The sequence below is a fragment of the Nematolebias whitei genome, chromosome 2, assembly GCF_014905685.2.
Source record: "Nematolebias whitei isolate Nwh7 chromosome 2, NemWhi1, whole genome shotgun sequence".
Taxonomy (NCBI): Eukaryota; Metazoa; Chordata; class Actinopteri; order Cyprinodontiformes; family Rivulidae; genus Nematolebias; species Nematolebias whitei.
In genome coordinates this window covers 21512754-21531710 of record NC_056499.1, presented here as the reverse complement: position 1 = coordinate 21531710, position 18957 = coordinate 21512754, and the positions used below count along the sequence as shown (strand labels likewise).

At 40.1% G+C, this 18957-nt stretch overlaps 1 protein-coding gene across 1 annotated transcript in view; it reads left to right on the top strand.

Annotated features, from left to right (window-relative positions):
- Nucleotides 1–902: 902 nt before the first annotated feature.
- The window catches only part of znf710b (zinc finger protein 710b), a gene marked incomplete at its 5' end in the record, with an annotated part of 28902 nt that continues 10847 nt past the window's right edge, over nucleotides 903–18957 (top strand). Inside the window, one exon of the mRNA XM_037693808.1 lies at nucleotides 903–1058. Within this exon, the coding sequence (XP_037549736.1) occupies nucleotides 903–1058 (156 nt within the window). The remainder of the gene's footprint in view (nucleotides 1059–18957) is intronic.

Sequence of the window (18957 nt, the reverse complement as noted above, 5' to 3'; positions counted from 1 at the left end):
TCCTGGAGGACACATTGGCCACATTTCTTAAAATGAATTGTTACAGTTGAATAGTTTTCATTTGATATTATTTCTATATATGTAATTCTCGACCTGCCATTGTGTATCTGTTCCTCCCAAACCCAGCTGGTTGAAGCAGATGGCCTCTTGTTCTGAACCTGGTTATGCTAAAGGTTTCTTCCTCATGAGGGAGTTTTTCCTTTCCACTGTCGCCTTTATGCTTGCTCAAGATGAGAGTCTGAGATGGAGTTACTCAAAGCAGTCTGCTCCTCAGATAAATAATGTAAACAATTCAATTCAGTTTATTTATATAGCACAACAAAGTTGTCTCAGAGCACTTTACAGGAACATTCACATACATAGAAAAGCCAGTTAGTAAAGTTCTTTATCTAAGGAATGGGCAAATAGGATGAACTTACTTTTTATGTATATGAATGTTTCTGTTCAGCGCCCTGAGATGACTTCTGTTGTGACTTGGCGCTATATGAATAAAATTGAATTGGCTCCAAAATGGCTGTAGCCCAGGGGCCACCACCCTCCTGTCCTGCTCAGCTGCATCAATCAGCTCACTTAGGCAGGAAACAGCACCCCCTGGTGGCCTTACATCAACATCACACAAATCATGGGTTTCAAAGAGGGGGAAAAACAAAACACTGATAAAATTTTATTTTAAGTAAAAAATAAATAAACTTGGACAAAACAAATGCGTCTTCACTAGTAATTTAATATATTTTTTTAATATAAATTCAACATTTTGAGGCTTTAAAAGCGGTGATTTCTGATGCTGTAAAAACAGTTGAAGACGAGTTTAAAAAAAAAAAAAAAATCAACACACGGTGATTATTATTCAGTGTTGAATTACCTGCGGTTAACGGGGTAAAACATGCACATATGAATGTGGCTGTGCGGCTGAGGAGGAGCTCCGTTGTTTATTCATACACGTCAGCCTCCTTCTTCCTTCCCTCCTCCTCGCGCCACTCGACGGGGACCCGCCGCCGACCGCTCGCTTTCACTCCCAGCGCCGTCACGTCGCCACCATAAACCCGTTTTGGAGCCAGGTGAGTTTCTGTTTGTAGTTTGTCAAGTTTTTACACGGGACATGGCGCTGAAAGGCTTGTCCGGCGAGGCAGAGGAGGAGGAGGAGGAGGTTTTAATGTATCGAATTCCTCCTGACCAGGCGAGAAAACGTAGCCGCGTTTTGTTTTCTTGCGGCGGTGTTTTCTCTCCACCACCTCGGGATAGCCGCCTCTCTGTGCCGCTTTTGTCGCCGCGGCGAGCACGAAATGCGCAATTTAGGTCAGCAACTAGTCAAAATGTCGTCTTTTCTTCCCACCCCCCATCTGTTTTTTTTTTACTTCAATGTTCTCTCTTGCCACAAACAAATGGCGTCGAAAGAGGAGGGTGGAGATAATGGGGGTAAAAGACCCACCGAGGGCCTGTGTTAGCCCAACATGTCCACGGCCGTGTCCGCGCCACAGCACGCAGGCTGACATGTCCTGCGCAGGCCTGCGTGTTGAAAAGTTTTTTTTTTTTTTTTTTTTTACTCTTGTTTTCATACAGCACCGGCTTTTGTTGGGCTGCTTCGAGCTAGCCTCTGTGCACGCACTCCAGGCCACAGAGTGGACATCTTGCACCTGGAGGATGAGCTGCATCCACATCATCGACAGGTATCCTCCAGTGAGCTCACGCTGGAGGTCCCGTGCACCTGTGTGGGTTTGCATTCTGCACCCTGAGCTGTTTTCACGTAATGAACTGCAAATCCAGAGTAGCTCTGCTGACCCTTCACATACCTGCAGTGTCTAATCGTGTAATGGGGATGGTGCACTGCATGCAGCTGTGCACTGTGCTCACCAGCTGGCAGCTCAAGGCCCATAGATGTGCTCTGATGCACTTGAGTAGGTTGCTGTAATTACAAAGACATCCTCCCCCCCTATTCCTTGTGGTCTTCAGGTCATTTGAATAATGTTTGATGGTTATTTAACGTGGTGTATCTCTGGGCTGCAATGAGGAAATCTCCTGTTGTCTTGATTCTTCTGAGGTTCTTGGCTTCTTCGCTCGAGTTGCCCAAATGCAACCCGTTCACTTGAGTACTTAAACATCTGTGTGACATCTTTTCTGTCTTAAGAAGTCCCAAAGTCTTTGTGGGCATCTCCAAACCGTTTCAAGAGCGCTAAACCTTTACATCTAATAAAATAAAATAAATTAGAATGTTATGAAAAGGTTAGTCATTTCAGAAAGTGAAAGGCTGCACAGGAGTCTGTCGCCCTCTCCACAATCAGACATCTACACCTCTAGATGCAGGAAGAAGGCCACCTGCATCATGAAGGACCCCACTCACCCAGCACACACACTTTTTGCCCCACTCCCCTCAGGAAGGAGGTTGAGGAGCATTAAGTGTAGAACCACTAGACTGAGGAACAGCTTCTACCCTGAGGCTGTTAGACTCATGAATCTCTAACCAGAATAATCACTGTGAACAATCACATCATGTTGCTGCTGATCTGTTTCATGTTGCTGCTGATCTGTTTCACGTTGCTGTGTTCATGCATGTTCATCTGCTCACACAAACTCATGTTCGTGCTGCTGTTCGACATATTGTTTTCATGCTATTGGTGCTTAGTGTATTTTTAGTTTATGTTTTTCTTAAATAATATCTTAGATCTTATTACTGTTTTTCTTTTGCATTTTATTGTTTGATGTAACTGGGACCCTGTGTACATAATTTTGTTCCACCACATGTACCACATGTGATGCGAGTGACAATAAACTGACTCTGAAACTCATTACACGCAGAGCGAAATATTTTAAGCCTTCGTTTCATGTAATTTTGATTAATGTGGCTTGAAAATCCTAAACGTATTGTTTCAGAAGATTAGAATATTGTGATAAAGTTCCAGATTGGAAACTCCTGCACATTATGCACAGATGAGTCGTAGACATGGGCTACAAATGTCACATTCCTCAAGTCAAGCCTCTCCTGAACCAGAGACATCAGATGTGTCTTACCTGGGCTGAGGACACCAGAAAACCCAGTGGACCAACACCAGCATGGCACCTCAAACCATCAGTGACTGTGGAAACGTCCCACTGGACTTCAAGCAACGTGGATTATGAGCCTCTCCACTCTTCCTCCAGACTCTTGGTACCTTGATTTCCAAATGACATGCTTTACTTTCATCTGAAAAGAGGACGTTGGACCACTGAGCAACAGTCCAGTTCTTTTTCTCCTCCGCCAGGTAAGACACTTCTGATGTATGTGCTTCAGGAGTGGCTTCACTTGAGGAATGCAACATTTGAAGCTCATGTCTAGGATTATATGTTTATAGTGTGCACAAGTTTCCAATATGGAACTTTGTCACCATATTCACACCATATTCACACACAAAAAATAGGCCAAGATGAAAAAAACAACAACACACAACTGGCAGCTCAAAACATGTCCACATTGCTTGTAGGTCTCAAACACTCAGTTTAGTGAGGCTGCAATGGAAAATTTACATATTTTCTCTCATTATTTGTCTCATTTTTGAGTCACCAACTAGTCCCACAGTGGCAGCTCAGTGAGATACCGCCTTTAGATAGAAGTGACTCAGCGGTGCTCATAAAGGTGCCACTGGCTTGCAGACCTTACATCCATGCTGTGGAAAGTGGCCCATTTCTTACATCAGTTTGAACCAAGAAGATTGCAGGAATGCAGGGCGTCATCCAGCCACTTATATCGTTTGGTCTTCCTAAGGGATCTTGTGTCATATCGGCTCTTTATCTTAGCATTTTGGCCTCTTTTTGCCGCCTCATGAGTATTTAAGTAATGTCAGCCTGTGGAGTTCTACACCTCAGGCTTTTTAAAGAGGGTGTCTTTTAGCTCTTTTTGCACTTGTTTTTCCTCTGACCTGTGAAGCAGCTCTGGGCAGGATGATCACCAGTTATGACCACATCCATTGCAGTAGTCTGCCTTCCTGAATACAGTTTTGAAGCTTGTTGACCATCTCTTGTCACCTTGTTGAAAGCATCTACCCTCATTCAAAAAATACATTTCCTTTGCTAACTTGGCTCTTCCCGCTTGTGGTAATTTTGTGTCCATGTATTTGTTGGTTGGTTTCTAAATACACTAACAAATCACACATCAAACTTGCTGTAAAATGATTGCTTTATCCTTTGCTCTCACAACTAGTTATGATCCGATTGTCAAGATCAGCATGAACCACTTGTACTCAAATAAACCAACATTCTCCTCCTTCCTCCTGTCATCCTGATCATCTAAACCAGTTGTTTGCGTCAAGGCCAGTGCAAGTCCGTTGGATTGATCAAATACATTAGAATGCAGAACATGAATGCATGGCACATGAAATATAATGATCTATAATCTATTTCAGTCCAAGGAGTCCTTTACGATGTTGATATTGCGTTACTGATATTGCAATGACGATACATTTTCAATATATTATCCCTAGTACTCATAATGTCTGCAGGATTTATGCCTCCTGGTTTAACTGGCCTTTACAAAAATGTCTTGCCCAGTTTGAGTTTACGCTGAGAAAAATGAATTTCCCCGATCAATAATTTGTTATTAGGCTGCTGCTGGTACACAATCTGTATGCTGCTCAGAGAGTCATGAGCTTTATGGTTCAGCAGCAGCAGTGTGGTGTTGCATCAGGGCCAAATGACGACCATCTCTTAAAAATTTACTCTAAATAAACATCCTTCAAGACAGTAGAAATTTGACCCATGTTTTTCAGTTAAAATGAATTCAAAATGGTTTCTCCCTCTGCTCTCCATCAGGATGTTGGAAAGTAGCTGTGCTAATAGGTTTAGAATAGCTGATGGTGGTGTCAGCACATTGCAGTGCATGGCTGCGCTGCAGGCAGGCAGGCTTAAAAAAAAAGCTGGTGTTTCTCAAATCACAAAGGCCTAATCTGTGGTGCCTGCTGGATACAGTCATGCTGAACCACATCCACCATCCACTGCCACATTTTATTTATTTTTGTTGTATAGGTGCTCTGCACAGCTACAGAGACCCTCTGGGATAATGATAAAACAAAAAAATCATGTTTATTTGTTTTAAAATGTGCATTACACCCAGAAGCAAGCTGATGGTTCGCTGTAATGCTCCAGTTTGCTTTTCTGAACAGTTTTTGTTGCAGTTTTGTCTCGCCGCTGTTTGAATGTTTTGCTGTTTGCGTTACAACTGTCACTGCATTAATCTTCCTGTGATACCTGTGTGGGTGGCTGTGAGAGTTAAACTGAACAAAAACAGATTTGTAGACTTTTAACAGGAGCTTTGCCACAGAGTTTCATTGTTTTGAAGAAACTGACGTGTCCTCCTTTAGAGCAGTGTTACACATTTAAATCTCATTCTCATGGGTTATGTTTTAGATTAATGCCGGTGCCGTGGCTCAAGAGCTGACAATCTGACGATAACATACTTCACAATAGCTTTTATTGGGGAAATAACAGATTTTTATTGGACTTCTCATCTATGCGTTTGTGTCACCACATATACTGAATTTTATGACATTCAGGACCTTATCAAGAAAACTTTTTTGTTGTAGTTTGTCCTCATCTATATGCAAAAACTTGTTTGAAGCTGCAGCTCTTGCCATCCAGCACAACATCCAAACGGTGCTGCGAGCATGTTGTTGTGCTGCTCTGGCTCCAAGCCCCACTGTGGCCGAAGCTGTGCAAAGCTGCTAACATTTCTTTATCCCTTTGTTTGATTCGGCGTTCGTTTTCTCCCTAAATCTGGACTTTTCTTTCTGATGACTTGAAAAAATATCGTTATAAATTTGTCATTATGTTCACATGACTTAATGTTTCATTAGCAGCTCGATATGCCTTGCTCATCATGTGACTTGCCATGTTCATTTTTGTTATAAATGCAACCATTTTTTATTTCTTCCTGTGTGAAGTTGGTCATTATCTTGGGTGGGAAATCTTTAGAAAAACGAAGGCTTTCCCTCCTATACTTTGAGGACACTACTTTTAAGCAATATAAAGATGAGAACACATGTCCACCATTTACATAGACAAAGTGATGCATTTATGCCTTTTACAAATTGTGGTTTCCAGTGACACTGTACTATGTAGTTCTCTACAGAGGGATGAATGTTCCTGCAGACCAGGGTTTGATCTCCAGTGAGGGAACTGTGTTTTTATTATCAAGGTTCAAGGTGACTTTGTCATTCACATCACATGTGGTACATGAGATGGAACGAAATTGTGTACTCAAGGTCCCAGTTACACCCCAAAATAGCAAAAAAATATAAAAAAAAGTGTGTTTGCTCTTTCTAAAATCCACAATTATCTCCTTCAATCTTCTTCACATTGATGTGGACGTTGTTCTTCCTGCACCAGCTCTCCAGATGTTTCACCACCTGCCTGTAGCCGGACTCATTGTTTGTGGTGCATCCAACAACCGCTGTATCATTTGCAAACTTTACAATATGGCAGCCTGGATGGGTAGGTGCGCAATCATTTGTGGGCAGAATGAACAAGAGGGGGCTCAACACACAGCCCTGAGGTGCTATTATTCTACTCAAACCAAAATATTTAGTTTTTTGCTCATGGCAACAGCATTATTTTTGTTTAAAGGGATCTTTGGTTACTAGGAGCAATAGATCTTGTTTGATCATTTCAGTAATAAATCAGTATGTGAAGAATATTTGTCTAATATAGTGGAGTTATTTGTTGGAATTCTGTTTGCTATCATGCTGTAGTTGAAGACTACATTCATATTCGATGTACATGAAGATTTGTTTTCCGTTATTCACCCTGCAGAGTGAGCACATTAAAAGTCTTAAGTTGTACTGGATCACGAGTTTTTGTTTGCACGTTTCCATGGCAACATTGGAAGTTGGCACATGCCTCTCTGTGGTCATTGTTAACTGTATTGTTTTTTTTTAATTGGAGTGTTTTTTTTTTTGTGTGTGTGTGTGTTTTAGATGTTCAGTGACCTGTTCTTCTAGTTTTTATGGTTTTATATTTGTATCAAAAAAGAAGCAGCTTGTGTTGTAGTCACATTAGTACATGACCTGGACCCTGTTCTTTAAAGAGACAAAGTTAGTGCAGGGCGGCTGGAGAAACAAGTTTGGTTCTCCTGTTAGTTTACGTTTCTGCAACTTGTCTACCTAGTGAACCGGGTAACGAATAATTTTCCTTTATTTTACAACTGGACATTTGACTGTATCTTAGTGACCCCCTCTAAAGATTTCTCTTAAGTCTCCTTGTTTACTGACCTCCACAATAATGAGGTGGAATTTCCACCCTTGGTCGTTCTGTAGTGAGTCTGTCCGGGCCTGTAAGTGTCTCGCAGTCCAGTGCAGCGTTGCAGATTAAATTTTGCTGCAGTCAACCAAACGGGTTTTAATTATTTTAGAGCTGATATAATTTTCTGCAAGTCAGTTATTATGTGGAAGGACACCTGCTTGTCCTTCTGCTTCCTTTCCTCTCTTTAAACTGATTACACTTTCCTTTAAATAGTCAGTAATACATAGACCCAGATTCATGTGACTGCTTCTATATTCAGTGTTAGCCTCCCCTCAGTTCCCCAACTACTGGTATAATGTAGATCTGTGGCCTAGTTCATGCCCTCTTCAGTGTAATTTTAGCTGCATGTATGTAGTGGTGTGTGTTCATTGTATGTCTGTTTCCCATTCTACGTCTGTCCTGTCCCTCCATCTGTCTTTAGGTGAGGAAAGTGAAGTCATGATAACTTTGTGCAGCATTCAAGTCAGCAGTGCTGCACTGGTTATCCCAGCTTTACAGTTTGTAATCTACATTTAGCTTTAGCAGATATGTTTGTGGAAAGGGAAACATATTTTAGTATGCTAATTGTAATACAGCCTTTTAAAGGTGACCACTTGAGCAGCATGCTGTTTAATGTTGATAAGTGGAGTGAAGCTGTCCTGGGGACCAAAACCCAGAAAGTTAAATGCAATGTGCAAAAATGAACAAATCAATATATTTGAACCCTTCTTTGGGTAATGCTTTCATAAAGTGTGTTGCTTGCAGCACTAATAAATGGTTGTTCAGGGCAGTCTCCACATCAGACACATAGATCATATATATGAAGTACAGTAGTCCCTCGCTACTTGGCGGTTAACAAGTTAGACGTGTTGCCTGCTGCAGATCCAATCTCCGTGAAACGACGTCGACACACAGCTTTGGATTTGTCTACTTGTCTTTTAACAAGAAAGCCATAATGTTCACAAATAGGAGACTGCAACGAGATGGCTTGTTCGTTGCCTGCTAGGCTGATAATGCTACACATGCTGCAAGATAATAGTGCCGTGCTGAAACACGCGTAGGAACTTTAGTTCCACGGTGCATAATCTCTCGTTAATAAAATCTAATGAGTGGAAAAAATAACCGCAACGGTACGCATGTGGACCGAACCGAACATGCTGTACCGAAACACACACGCACGCACGCACGCACACACACACACACACACCCCGGTTTGTGTATATATAAATACTAAAATAAATTATTACTACTTTTAGTACTACTCCTACTTAACGATTTTCACTTATCGCGGGGCTTCAGGGTACGGATCCTCTTCGATAAATGAGGGACTACTGTAAATCATAATGCGCACTAGAGCTGCACGATAAACAAAATGTAGCAATAAAAACATCAATGTTTTGATAATAAACATTGATGAAAAAAAATTTGTTTTTTACTATTGCCCTTTGCACACAAGCCTTCTCAGACTTGCACTGAATTCACTTTATTAATTAATTAATTCACATATACAGTGAGGAAAATATGTATTTGAACACCCTACGACTTTGCAAGTTCTCCCACTTAGAAATCATGGAGGGGTCTGAAATTTTCATCTTAGGTGCATGTCCACTGTGAGAGACACAATCTAAAAAAATATCCAGAAATCACAATGTATGATTTTTAAGTAATTTATTTGTGTGTTACTGCTGCAAATAAGTATTTGAACACCTGTGAAAATCAATGTTAATATTTGGTACAGTAGCCTTTGTTTGCAATTAGAGGTCAAACGTTTCCTGTAGTTTTTAACCAGGTCTGCACACACTGCAGCAGAGATTTTGGACCATTCCTCCACACAGATCTTCTCTAGATCAGCCAGGTTTCTGGGCTGTCGCTGAGAAACACTGAGTTTGAGCTCCCTCCACAAAGATTTTCTATAGGGTTCAGGTCTGGAGACTGGCTAGGCCACTCCAGAACCTTGATATGCTTCTTACGGAGCCACTCCTTGGTTCTCCTGGCTGTGAGCTTCGGGTCATTGTCATGTTGGAAGACCCAGCCACAACCCATCTTCAATGATCTAACTGAGGGAAGGAGGTTGTTCCCCAAAATCTCACAATACATGGCCCCGGTCATCCTCTCCTTAGTACAGTGCAGTCGTCCTGTCCCATGTGCAAAAAAACACCCCAAAGCATGATGCTTCCACCCCCATACTTCACAGTAGGGATGGTGTTTTTGGGATGGTACTCATCATTCTTTATCCTCCAAACACAGCGAATGGAATTAAGACCAAAAAGTTCTATTTTTGTCTCATCTGACCACATAACTTTCTCCCATGACTCCTCTGGATCATCCAAATGGTCATGGTCAAACTTCAGACGGGCCTGGACGTGTGCTGATTAAATCAGGGGAACCTTCCGTGCCATGCATGATTTTAAACCATGACGTCTTAGTGTATTACCCACAGTAACCTTGGAAACAGTGGTGCCAGCTCTCTTCAGGTCATTGACCAGCTCCTCCCGTGTAGTTCTGGGCTGATTCCTCACCTTTCTTAGGATCATTGATACGCCACGAGGTGAGATCTTGCATGGAGCCCCAGTCCGAGGAAGATTGACAGTCATGTTTAGCTGCTTCCATTTTCTAATAATTTCTCCAACAGTTGATATTTTTTCACCAAGCTGCTTGGCAATTGCCCCGTAGTCCTTTCCAGCCTTGTGGAGGTCTACAGTTTTGTCTCTGGTGTCTTTGGACAGCTCTTTGGTCTTAGCCATGTTAGTAGTTGGAGTCTTACTGATTGTGTGGGGTAGACAGGTGTCTTTATGCAGCTACCAACCTCAAAAAGCTGCTTCTAATTTAGAATAATCAGTGGAGTGGAGGTGGAGTTTTTAGAGGTGGACTAACAGGTCTTTGAGGGCCAGAATTGTTGCTGATTGGCAGGTGTTCAAATACTTATTTATAGTAGTAACACTCAAATAAATTATTTAAAAAATCATACATTGTGGTTTCTGGATTAAAAATTATTTTTTTTAGATTGTCTCTCACAGTGCACATGCACCTAAGATGAAATTTTCAGACCCCTCCATGATTTCTAAGTGGGAGGACTTGCAAAGTCACAGGGTGTTCAAATACTTATTTTCCTCACTGTATATGTACAAAAAGATGGTGGTCACCAAATTTATAGTATTTGGGTTTTTCCTGTTAAATTTAGTATGAAATTTGTTTATAAATCAAGCCTTGCAGGTATTAATTTGTTTTATATTAAGCATATCTTCATACTCATGAATATGTGAACACAGTTTCTATATTTACTGTTTAAATCTTCAGTAAATATCCTTCAGCATCTCTGTGTGAGTCACTCAGCTTTGGACTCATGTCTCAGGGCGTGGTTGTGTAGCAGAGCCCTGGTGGAAAAATGAGATTTAAAAAATTGCACTGCGAGGATTTTAATTTGAATGTCCTGTTTTCATTTTTCATGTGTCTGAGTGGGTTTATAATGGTCCCGACCCTCTTGTGGTGTTAGTGCAGTAAAGAGTGATGAAGGTGACAGAGCGGCGCAAGTGATAGTTCAAGTCTCTGACAGAACCAGAACAAAATGGAGGGCCCACCAAACCTTTTAATGAACCAACCTATGTTAATTGAGACTATAAACAAAAGTATCTGCATGTCTTAGGGGTGTCAAACTCTGCTACAGAAGGGGGTCCAAATTAAAAACTTGGTTCACATTAAGGGCCATTTTCATTCAATACATTACAATTAGTCAGATATTTCTGGGTTGCATTGTTCATTTGATGTCCGGTCTCTTCAAAATCAAAGATTACTGAAAAACTCTAAACACATTTTTCTTTTCTTCATAGTTGACTAACTGCCATGACAACCTGCACTAAACAAAGGTCTCTCTTGTAAATGAGTCCTCGGGGCTCAATGGGATTTACCTGTCTAAATAAAGGTTGAATGAAAAGTATGTTCAGTTTTTTAAGACGTAAAAAAAATGTCATTTAAAATATCATCTGTAGGGCCAGATAACACTTTAACAAGAGCCAGATTTGGCCTTCAGGCCTCGAGTTTGACACATGTTCTGTAACGTTCCTAGTAGAGCAGCACATGAATGTTTAATCCGAGTAACACAGTTAATGTGCACCTTAAAGATTATGCTAAAAACTCAGTGCTGCATATTATAAATCTGTCTGTAAACTGGTCCTGCTCGAGTGCCACATTTAGAACTCCTAAAGCTGCAGTAACGTCTTCATAGAGAGGGAATTAAACTTAAATACAAAGAGTACATCTTTTTCCTTTCTCATTACACTTTTCCTTAATTAATCCAGGGAGATATTTGGTAAACCGAGCGTTATGGTTCACTACACCTCACGTCTGTAAGGCCATTTCTTCTCCAGATGGTGCACTTTTTCATGTTCGTTTCAGATCTTGATAATAAAATGCACTTTACCTGCTTCTGCTGGTGTTTCTTAATCCACTGCTGATTACTTTGAGGTCCACTTGAGATGTTTTGTACGGATGTAAAAATAAATTCATTAATGATTAGTCCTGTTTTTGATTAGGGTGGAAACCTTCAGATTTTTAAATAAAACGTAAAAATTCTCTATTTAGGTTGTGGGTACGCTGCATTTGTTCTTTTATATTTCTGGAAGTTATAAAAATAGTAAATTGATGACAAGTAATTGGCACTAAAATCAGATTATGTGCTTAGATTATGGACTTTTTTTTTTTTTTTCCAATTTAACCCAGCGGAATAATTTTTTGCATTAAGTCAAGGGAGGTTGCAACAATTATAAACAAAGTACTGCTGTTAACTAATAAATACAATCATTTAAAGAAGCCTTTTATGTACAAAGATAGAAAGTGAAGTCAATTTATTAAGTTTTGCTGACTTAGCCAAAGACTGTAATGATTGCATTACATTTTAGACATTTTAATATTTTCATTGCTGATTCAGTCAGTTTACATTTGATTTTACTTTCCACTGCCCTCTGGTGAACAAAGTATATAACGTGACAAGAAGCAGTCAAACTCTTCTTGGTGCTTGTCTGTATCTTTCAGTCTCCATTCAGACAGAATCGTCGGTGATCATAGATGATTGTTCGGTGGTTTTCATCATCTGCTGCAGCTCTATATGAGCCGTTCTCTGTTCCAAATATGCAGATTTATAATATTTCAGGTGCAATTCTTACTTTGCTCGCTCAGTTTAAATGTCTACATTTTCTATGCTTTTTCCTTCCTCGTCATTTTTTCTGTAAATCTCAAAGATATGTTGTTAAAACCTATACAGCTCTTCAAAAAATACGTTTGGATCTCATGACTGTTGTTTGGAATCGTTTATTTACATTTTTTCTTTAAAGTAAATTTTTTAGTGACGGTTGTGTCCACATTTTGCGATGCATTTTAAAGACTGGCTATTTCAGAGTTTGAGAAACATGGCCCTAAAATGGGCTGAATTTGAAGTCCACCCATAACCACTTTAAATTGTCAAATTTAAAAATAGACAGTGGTTTTATCTTCAGATCACTTGAAGTATAAAGATAAAAAATATCAGATATTATTATAAAATATGATATATTTCATTAATGTGTGAGAGAGATGTCAGGCATGCACATCAAATGGTACAGCTCAAAACAGATCGGGAAATATAAGTGTTTGGTTGTTTTATATGAAACCAGTTTGACTCTTGAAAATTCAACAAATTTAGGATTTAAAAAAAAGGCTGTGAAATGTCACTTTGATTTGTACTGCATGTTTAAAAACTACAATGCTGACCAAAGTGCTTCACAAGAACCAGGAAAAATATCACATCAATAAAATTAAAAAAAAAAAAAACATAAAAATCCAACAAGTATAATAAGAGAGCTGCTCAGTTCTGGGAGTGGATCTGCAGTCTCTGACAGAGGTGTCTGAGCAGAGGATGCTGAGGAAACTGCTCCAGATCCTGAACAACACGTCACCCCCCCTGCATGACACCCTGGACTCTTACTGCAGCACCTTCAGTCGTAGACTGAGACCACCGAGGTGCTCCACAGAACACAGGAAGTCCTTCCTCCCTGTGGCTATCAAACTTTTCAACTCCTCCCCCTTTCTGCACATAGGACAATAAAATTAAACCTGCACCACAATAAACATTTTAATGTCTGCACCTGATTGTTTTAGACTTGAATTGTTGGTATTTTTATATTATTTTTTATATCGTGTGATTCCTTGTGCATGTTCCTACTGTATGTACTGAACCTTGCACAACAATTTCCTGCGGGAGCAATAAAGTTTTATTTTATTCAATTCAACCTTTTATTTCTACAGGTTAGTCTCATTGAGCCTCGAGGACTCATTTTACAAGAGAGACCTGTTTTTTAGACAAAGAACACGACAACAGTACACAATCATTTAAAAAAAAAAAAAAAAAAATGAAAAGTAAATGGAAGAAATTATATATAAAAAAAAATGACGAGACAAAAACGGCTACATTATAAAGCGATGCAAAATACTAAAAACAGGAACATGTGGTTTTTGCCATGAACTTAGCAGTTTGAAGACTCTTGGGAGGTCAAAGTCAAGAGCTTCAGATCATTTTTAAATGGGCTCAAACTCAGAGAATGCCACCTCATCTGAAAAACAGTCTCTGAAATGGTTACGATGTGCATTTTTTGGACACAATGTTACCTTTTTGTAAAAAATATTATTTTAGCATTAACAATTCTAATAGCTTACATTCCAGACAATAAGAATGTACATTTTATTACTTCTGCAAAATCTGACACGTCCATGAAGACAGTTTCTTAGACACAGTTTCTGTGATGAGCCTGTTTACAAGCTGTCTTTGTTTACTCCTGACACTGTCGATCCTTTTGGCGTGGATTAATTTCAATCATTCCTCCTCTCGTCTCAAACCGCTCTCAGATGCAGTAAGAAAGCACGACAGTATTGAATTGGATGAAGTTTCCAGTTGTCCCACTTGATACCATCTCTACACAGTGCATCATTCTGCTCACAGCTCGTGGACCTTGATGATTTGGACATCTTCTACCCTTTAGGTCCCTCTGTTGTGGTACAAATGTTGACGTTGAAAACCCCTGCAATACACAAGCATTGATCTGGAATAAATGACAATCAGCTGATACTTTAGCTGTTGGGGTTTTTGCAGCTAGGAGTGATAAAGGATAGATTTTATGTTGGCAGTTGGTGATTATTACTGCTGGTGTGAATATTAGCATGTGTTTAAATCAAGAGCACCACTGAAGACCAGCATCATCCCTCCTTTCTGTTTTGGCTGCAGCCCTGTCTGTGAAACCACGAAACACTCATCGGGTTTGTGCTCTTTTCCATCGTCACTTGCTCCCTTTCTTTTTGTTTTTCTCTCTCCCCTCCCCCCCTTTCTGTTCCTCCTCTCTTCCTCTTTATTCTCCCTCCCTCCATGTTTCTCTGCTTTTTTTCTGGGTTTCCATCAAGCTTTACCCCTCCCTGTCCTCTCTTCCTCTCCTTTTCTTTCTGTCTTCGTTGCACACTGCCCCTTCTTGTCTCTCTCTCCGTCTCACTCTCATGTCTCACTCTCGTCTCACTCCATCTCATCGCTTTTTTTTTCTGTCTCGCTCTTGTTCTCACTCTACATCCTCCCATCCCCCACTGCTGCCTCTCATTTTCTCTTCCTCTTTCTCTCACCACTCCATTTGGCTCACTCTCTCTCCCCCTCCCATCCAGCTCTATCTCCCCCCTCCCTCCCTCCTTTCAATCCCTCTTTCATTTCATGCAATCATCTGTTCTCTCCCTCTTTCTTTCTGCTTGCTCCATTACACGCCCCATTTTGTCTTCTATCATTTCTCTTTTTTTTCCTCTATTTTCTCTATCCCCTCCTGACATTTATGATACAAACTTTATTAAAAATCAGTTTTGTTTAAAAAACAAACCTATAAGTCTGGAAATAGTTGTTCTAAACTAATTGTGTATTTTCCACACAAACCATCATTAAGCCATTTACAGCCCTCCTGTTATTCCCATTAACCTAAATATAATGGGCCGCCTCTATCAATGGTCTTAAACTAGCAGCTTGTCCCATTGTGTATATATTCAACAAGTTGAAGTCCTGCTGGGCTGTGATGCACCTTAGACTGTAACCTAGATGAACCATGAGCCTGGATCACCTACTGTTCGCTTTACATGTGCGAGCTCTTAGCTACCATGTCTGCTAACTTCCTTCAGTTTGTCTCTACATGTTCGACTTCATTTCATATACCAGTAATCTCAATTATTCAACTGGAATCTGCTGTTTTTTCTTAGCTGGGGTGCCTTTTATGAGCCGATTATTATTTTTTTTAGTATAATTGAACTTATTGTAAGCTTGCTTTTTTCTCTGCAAAATTTCAGTACTTTTGTTTCAGTTATAATATTTGAAATGGAAAGAACTGAACTCGACTCACATTTCTCTGTATTTCATCAAGTTGGATGGGATCATTTGGCCATCACTGAACTTTAAGCTGAATTGTTATTATAAGATTGAGGAAGAGGAATTGAATCTGAAATACGAAGACCGCTAGAAAGTACATTGAAGATGGCTGCAGTGTCCCAAATATCTCAAAACTGTAAATTTCCTATTCCCAAGGTCAACTTTTCTTATGAAATACTAAATACAGGTGTTAAAGTCCTGCACAGGGGTTACTCTCACTGACTTTCAAAAGATTTGACCATGATTGCTAACTATGAACTGTTTTGGTGAAAGTTTGGGTTGTTGAAAACCTCGTGTGTGTGTGTGTGTGTGTGTGTGGGGGGGGGGGGGGGTTAAGCTCAATCATCATAACATTGCTGCTGCTGCTTGCATCTTTTTAGACCCTCCATCCCCACCCATAGGCGCTTGACAGTCATCGCTTAATGACACGTTGTGCTAACTTGATCAGAGTTATTGAACAAATTTAGACAGATGCCAAACTCAAACTGAATTTTCACATTAAAGATATTTAAACACTTATGAGTTGTTTGACTCTAATCAGAGCGCTGTGAAAATACTTCTGTTTTTAAAGATAACACAACACTCTGCGCTGGAGATTGTTTCAAGGATTCAGGTTTCTTTATTTGTCATTGTGTACACAGGGTCCCAGTTAACATCCAACAAAAGTATTAAAATGTAAAAGAAAATCAGTAATAAGATCTGAGATATGAACTAAGGAAAATGTAAAACATACACTAAGCAGTAGTAGCATAAAATGGCATAAAAGCAATACGTCGAACAGCAGCATGAACATGAGTCTGTGTGAGCAGAAGAGCACGCATGAACACAGCAACATGGAATAGATCAGCAGCAACAGGAAATAGATCAGCAGCAAGATATGAGTTTTCACAGTGATTATCCTGGTTAGAGATTCATGAGTCTAACAGCCTCAGGGTAGAAGCTGTTCCTCAGTCTAGTGGTTCTACACTTAATGCTCCTCATCGTTGCCAGAGGATTTACAAACAGGCTGCAAACTGTCGGTGTTTGTGAATCCCCTTTGCAGTGTTAACACAACTTCCAGGCAGTTTTTTTTTTAAATTGTCAACTTCAACCACAGTTGCAGATGGCAATTGTTATTGTTTATTCAACACATATAATAGGCGCCATAAAGACCATCTGGTGTTAATAAAATCCCCATAATGTTTGTACATTAAACCGTAAACTTAATGTTTATCTTTTAAGTTGTCACTAGTGATTTTTGAATGCGGCTCTGTGTAACACATGGGCCAGAATTCACAAACACAGCTGGAGATATTTGAATTTTAAACAGCAGAGCTCGTCTTCTGTCGCTGCTTTGATTTCACATCAAGCTCTTAATGGTTCTCTCTTGAATTAAGCAGCGTAGGCACTACACTGGTTCTGGGTTATTAAACATGTTGGTCACAGCATTGGTTGGACTTAAAACCTTAGTCTTCGGCCCCTCCCAGAAACTGTTCTTTTTTTTGTGGACCGGCAAATGGAGGATTTATTGGAGCTCCAAGTTTACAAGATCAGACCAAGAAAGTTGGGGGCTAATTTAATTAAAGGTTACGTTGGAGCTCAGTTTCTAAATAATTGTCCGTTGGATTAGACACAGGCTGACTTTTTGTAACAATTTCTGAAAAAGCTAAATGACCAAAGTGGGATTAAATCAGGCATCAGAACGGTGAAGCAAGGGGATTTAGTTTTTTTTTGTTTTATTAACATATTCATTCATTCATTCAACCTTTATTTAGACAGGTAAACGTGACGTGATATGGGCTGTCTCTTTCCTTTTTTTTGGTTCTCAAAATGACAGACGCTCTGTGTGGTTTGAGCTCTTTAGCGTAGCATTTTTCACACAAAGCTTTAAAAAAAAAATCAGTAAACAAGTTCTCAGCTTCTTTTTGCAGAGAAAAACAACTTTTTAGATGGAGGCACGGGTTTCAACCGTGAATTTTGGAGCTTCGACAAGATGGCTTTTTTCCCTGAGGTCGGCCTGTTCGCTTGACTCGTAGCTTAGCTTCTCAGCTTAGCTGCTTTTAACGATCCAAAAATGTGATTTTGGACGGTTAAAATGGGTTTAAAGAGAAAGGGAGAGGGTCATTGAAGAGCACCGGAGTTGAGCCTTTTGTCATCCAGAGTCTTCAGTAGAAAGAGACACGAAGAAACGATGAAGCCGGTGAATGAAAAATGTGGGCGATAATTTTCATTTATCATGCGATTAATTGATTTATTGTTTATCACAACAGGCCTACTGCAGGAATGTTTATTGTTCTATGCAAGTATTTTGTCATTTAAAATGATTGAAAGGTTTATGAAATTGTTTATTTATTTATTGTTGCAAAGTTCATTGTCTTGCCTGTGTGTTTGGTAGAAAATTTTCTGAATGCTGGTTTTGTCCACTGGCGTCATTTAAGTTTCACCATTAGCTGGATGTAGAGCTTATTGAATCCAAAGCTTCCGATGTCACCGTCTCATTTTGGATCTCTGAGGACACTACATGTCCCTAATTTAGCTGTTTGTGATGAAAGTTCACATCAGCAGCTGCGTGTGTGTGTGTGTGTGTGTGTGTGTGTTTGTGTGTGTGACTAAGACAAGGTGTGTTTGATGCAACGTTAAGCGAAGGAAAAAAGCTTCGATATCTCATTGACTCATTTTCTCATTTTCCTCCCTTCATCCATCGTTCTTATTCTTTTACCGCATTCCTCCCCCCATCTCTCACTCAGTCTGTCTCTCCCCTCCCCTCTTTTTCTTGAGTATTCTCTCCATCCACTCTCACCTCTCGGCTCTCGGTCTCCGTCTCTCTTCCATTTGCTCTTCTCCTTGTCAGTCACCTTCCATCTCTTCCCCTCTCTCTCCTCTTCCTCTAACCCAGCCTCACACGTGGATTTGAGTGTGTGCTCGAAACGGTCATGCAGCACTTCTTTATTCTTATAGACCTCACTTGATAAAGACGAGGAGAGATGATGCAAAAAAGAGATGAAATTATAAAAGAAATGACAGGAAGACCGAAATGGGGAAAGGCAGAGACAAAGAATGGCAGAATGTGAGTGAGGCAAACGGGTGGATCTATAATTTCTGACTGTGTTGATTTTGTCATTTTTGTTGTTTGTGACTTTAATGACGAAAGCGTCTGCATCAGTCATGTGTGAGCTGATTGTTTTCAAACCTGCTGGCCACATGCTCATGTGGCGTGTTTGTGCTGGTATGACCAGAGTCTACTAAAACTGATCAGAGGAAGGAGGAAGGCAGCGTTAATCCCGCCTCCCCTTCATCCCTCACATATAAATCGGCAGCGAGCG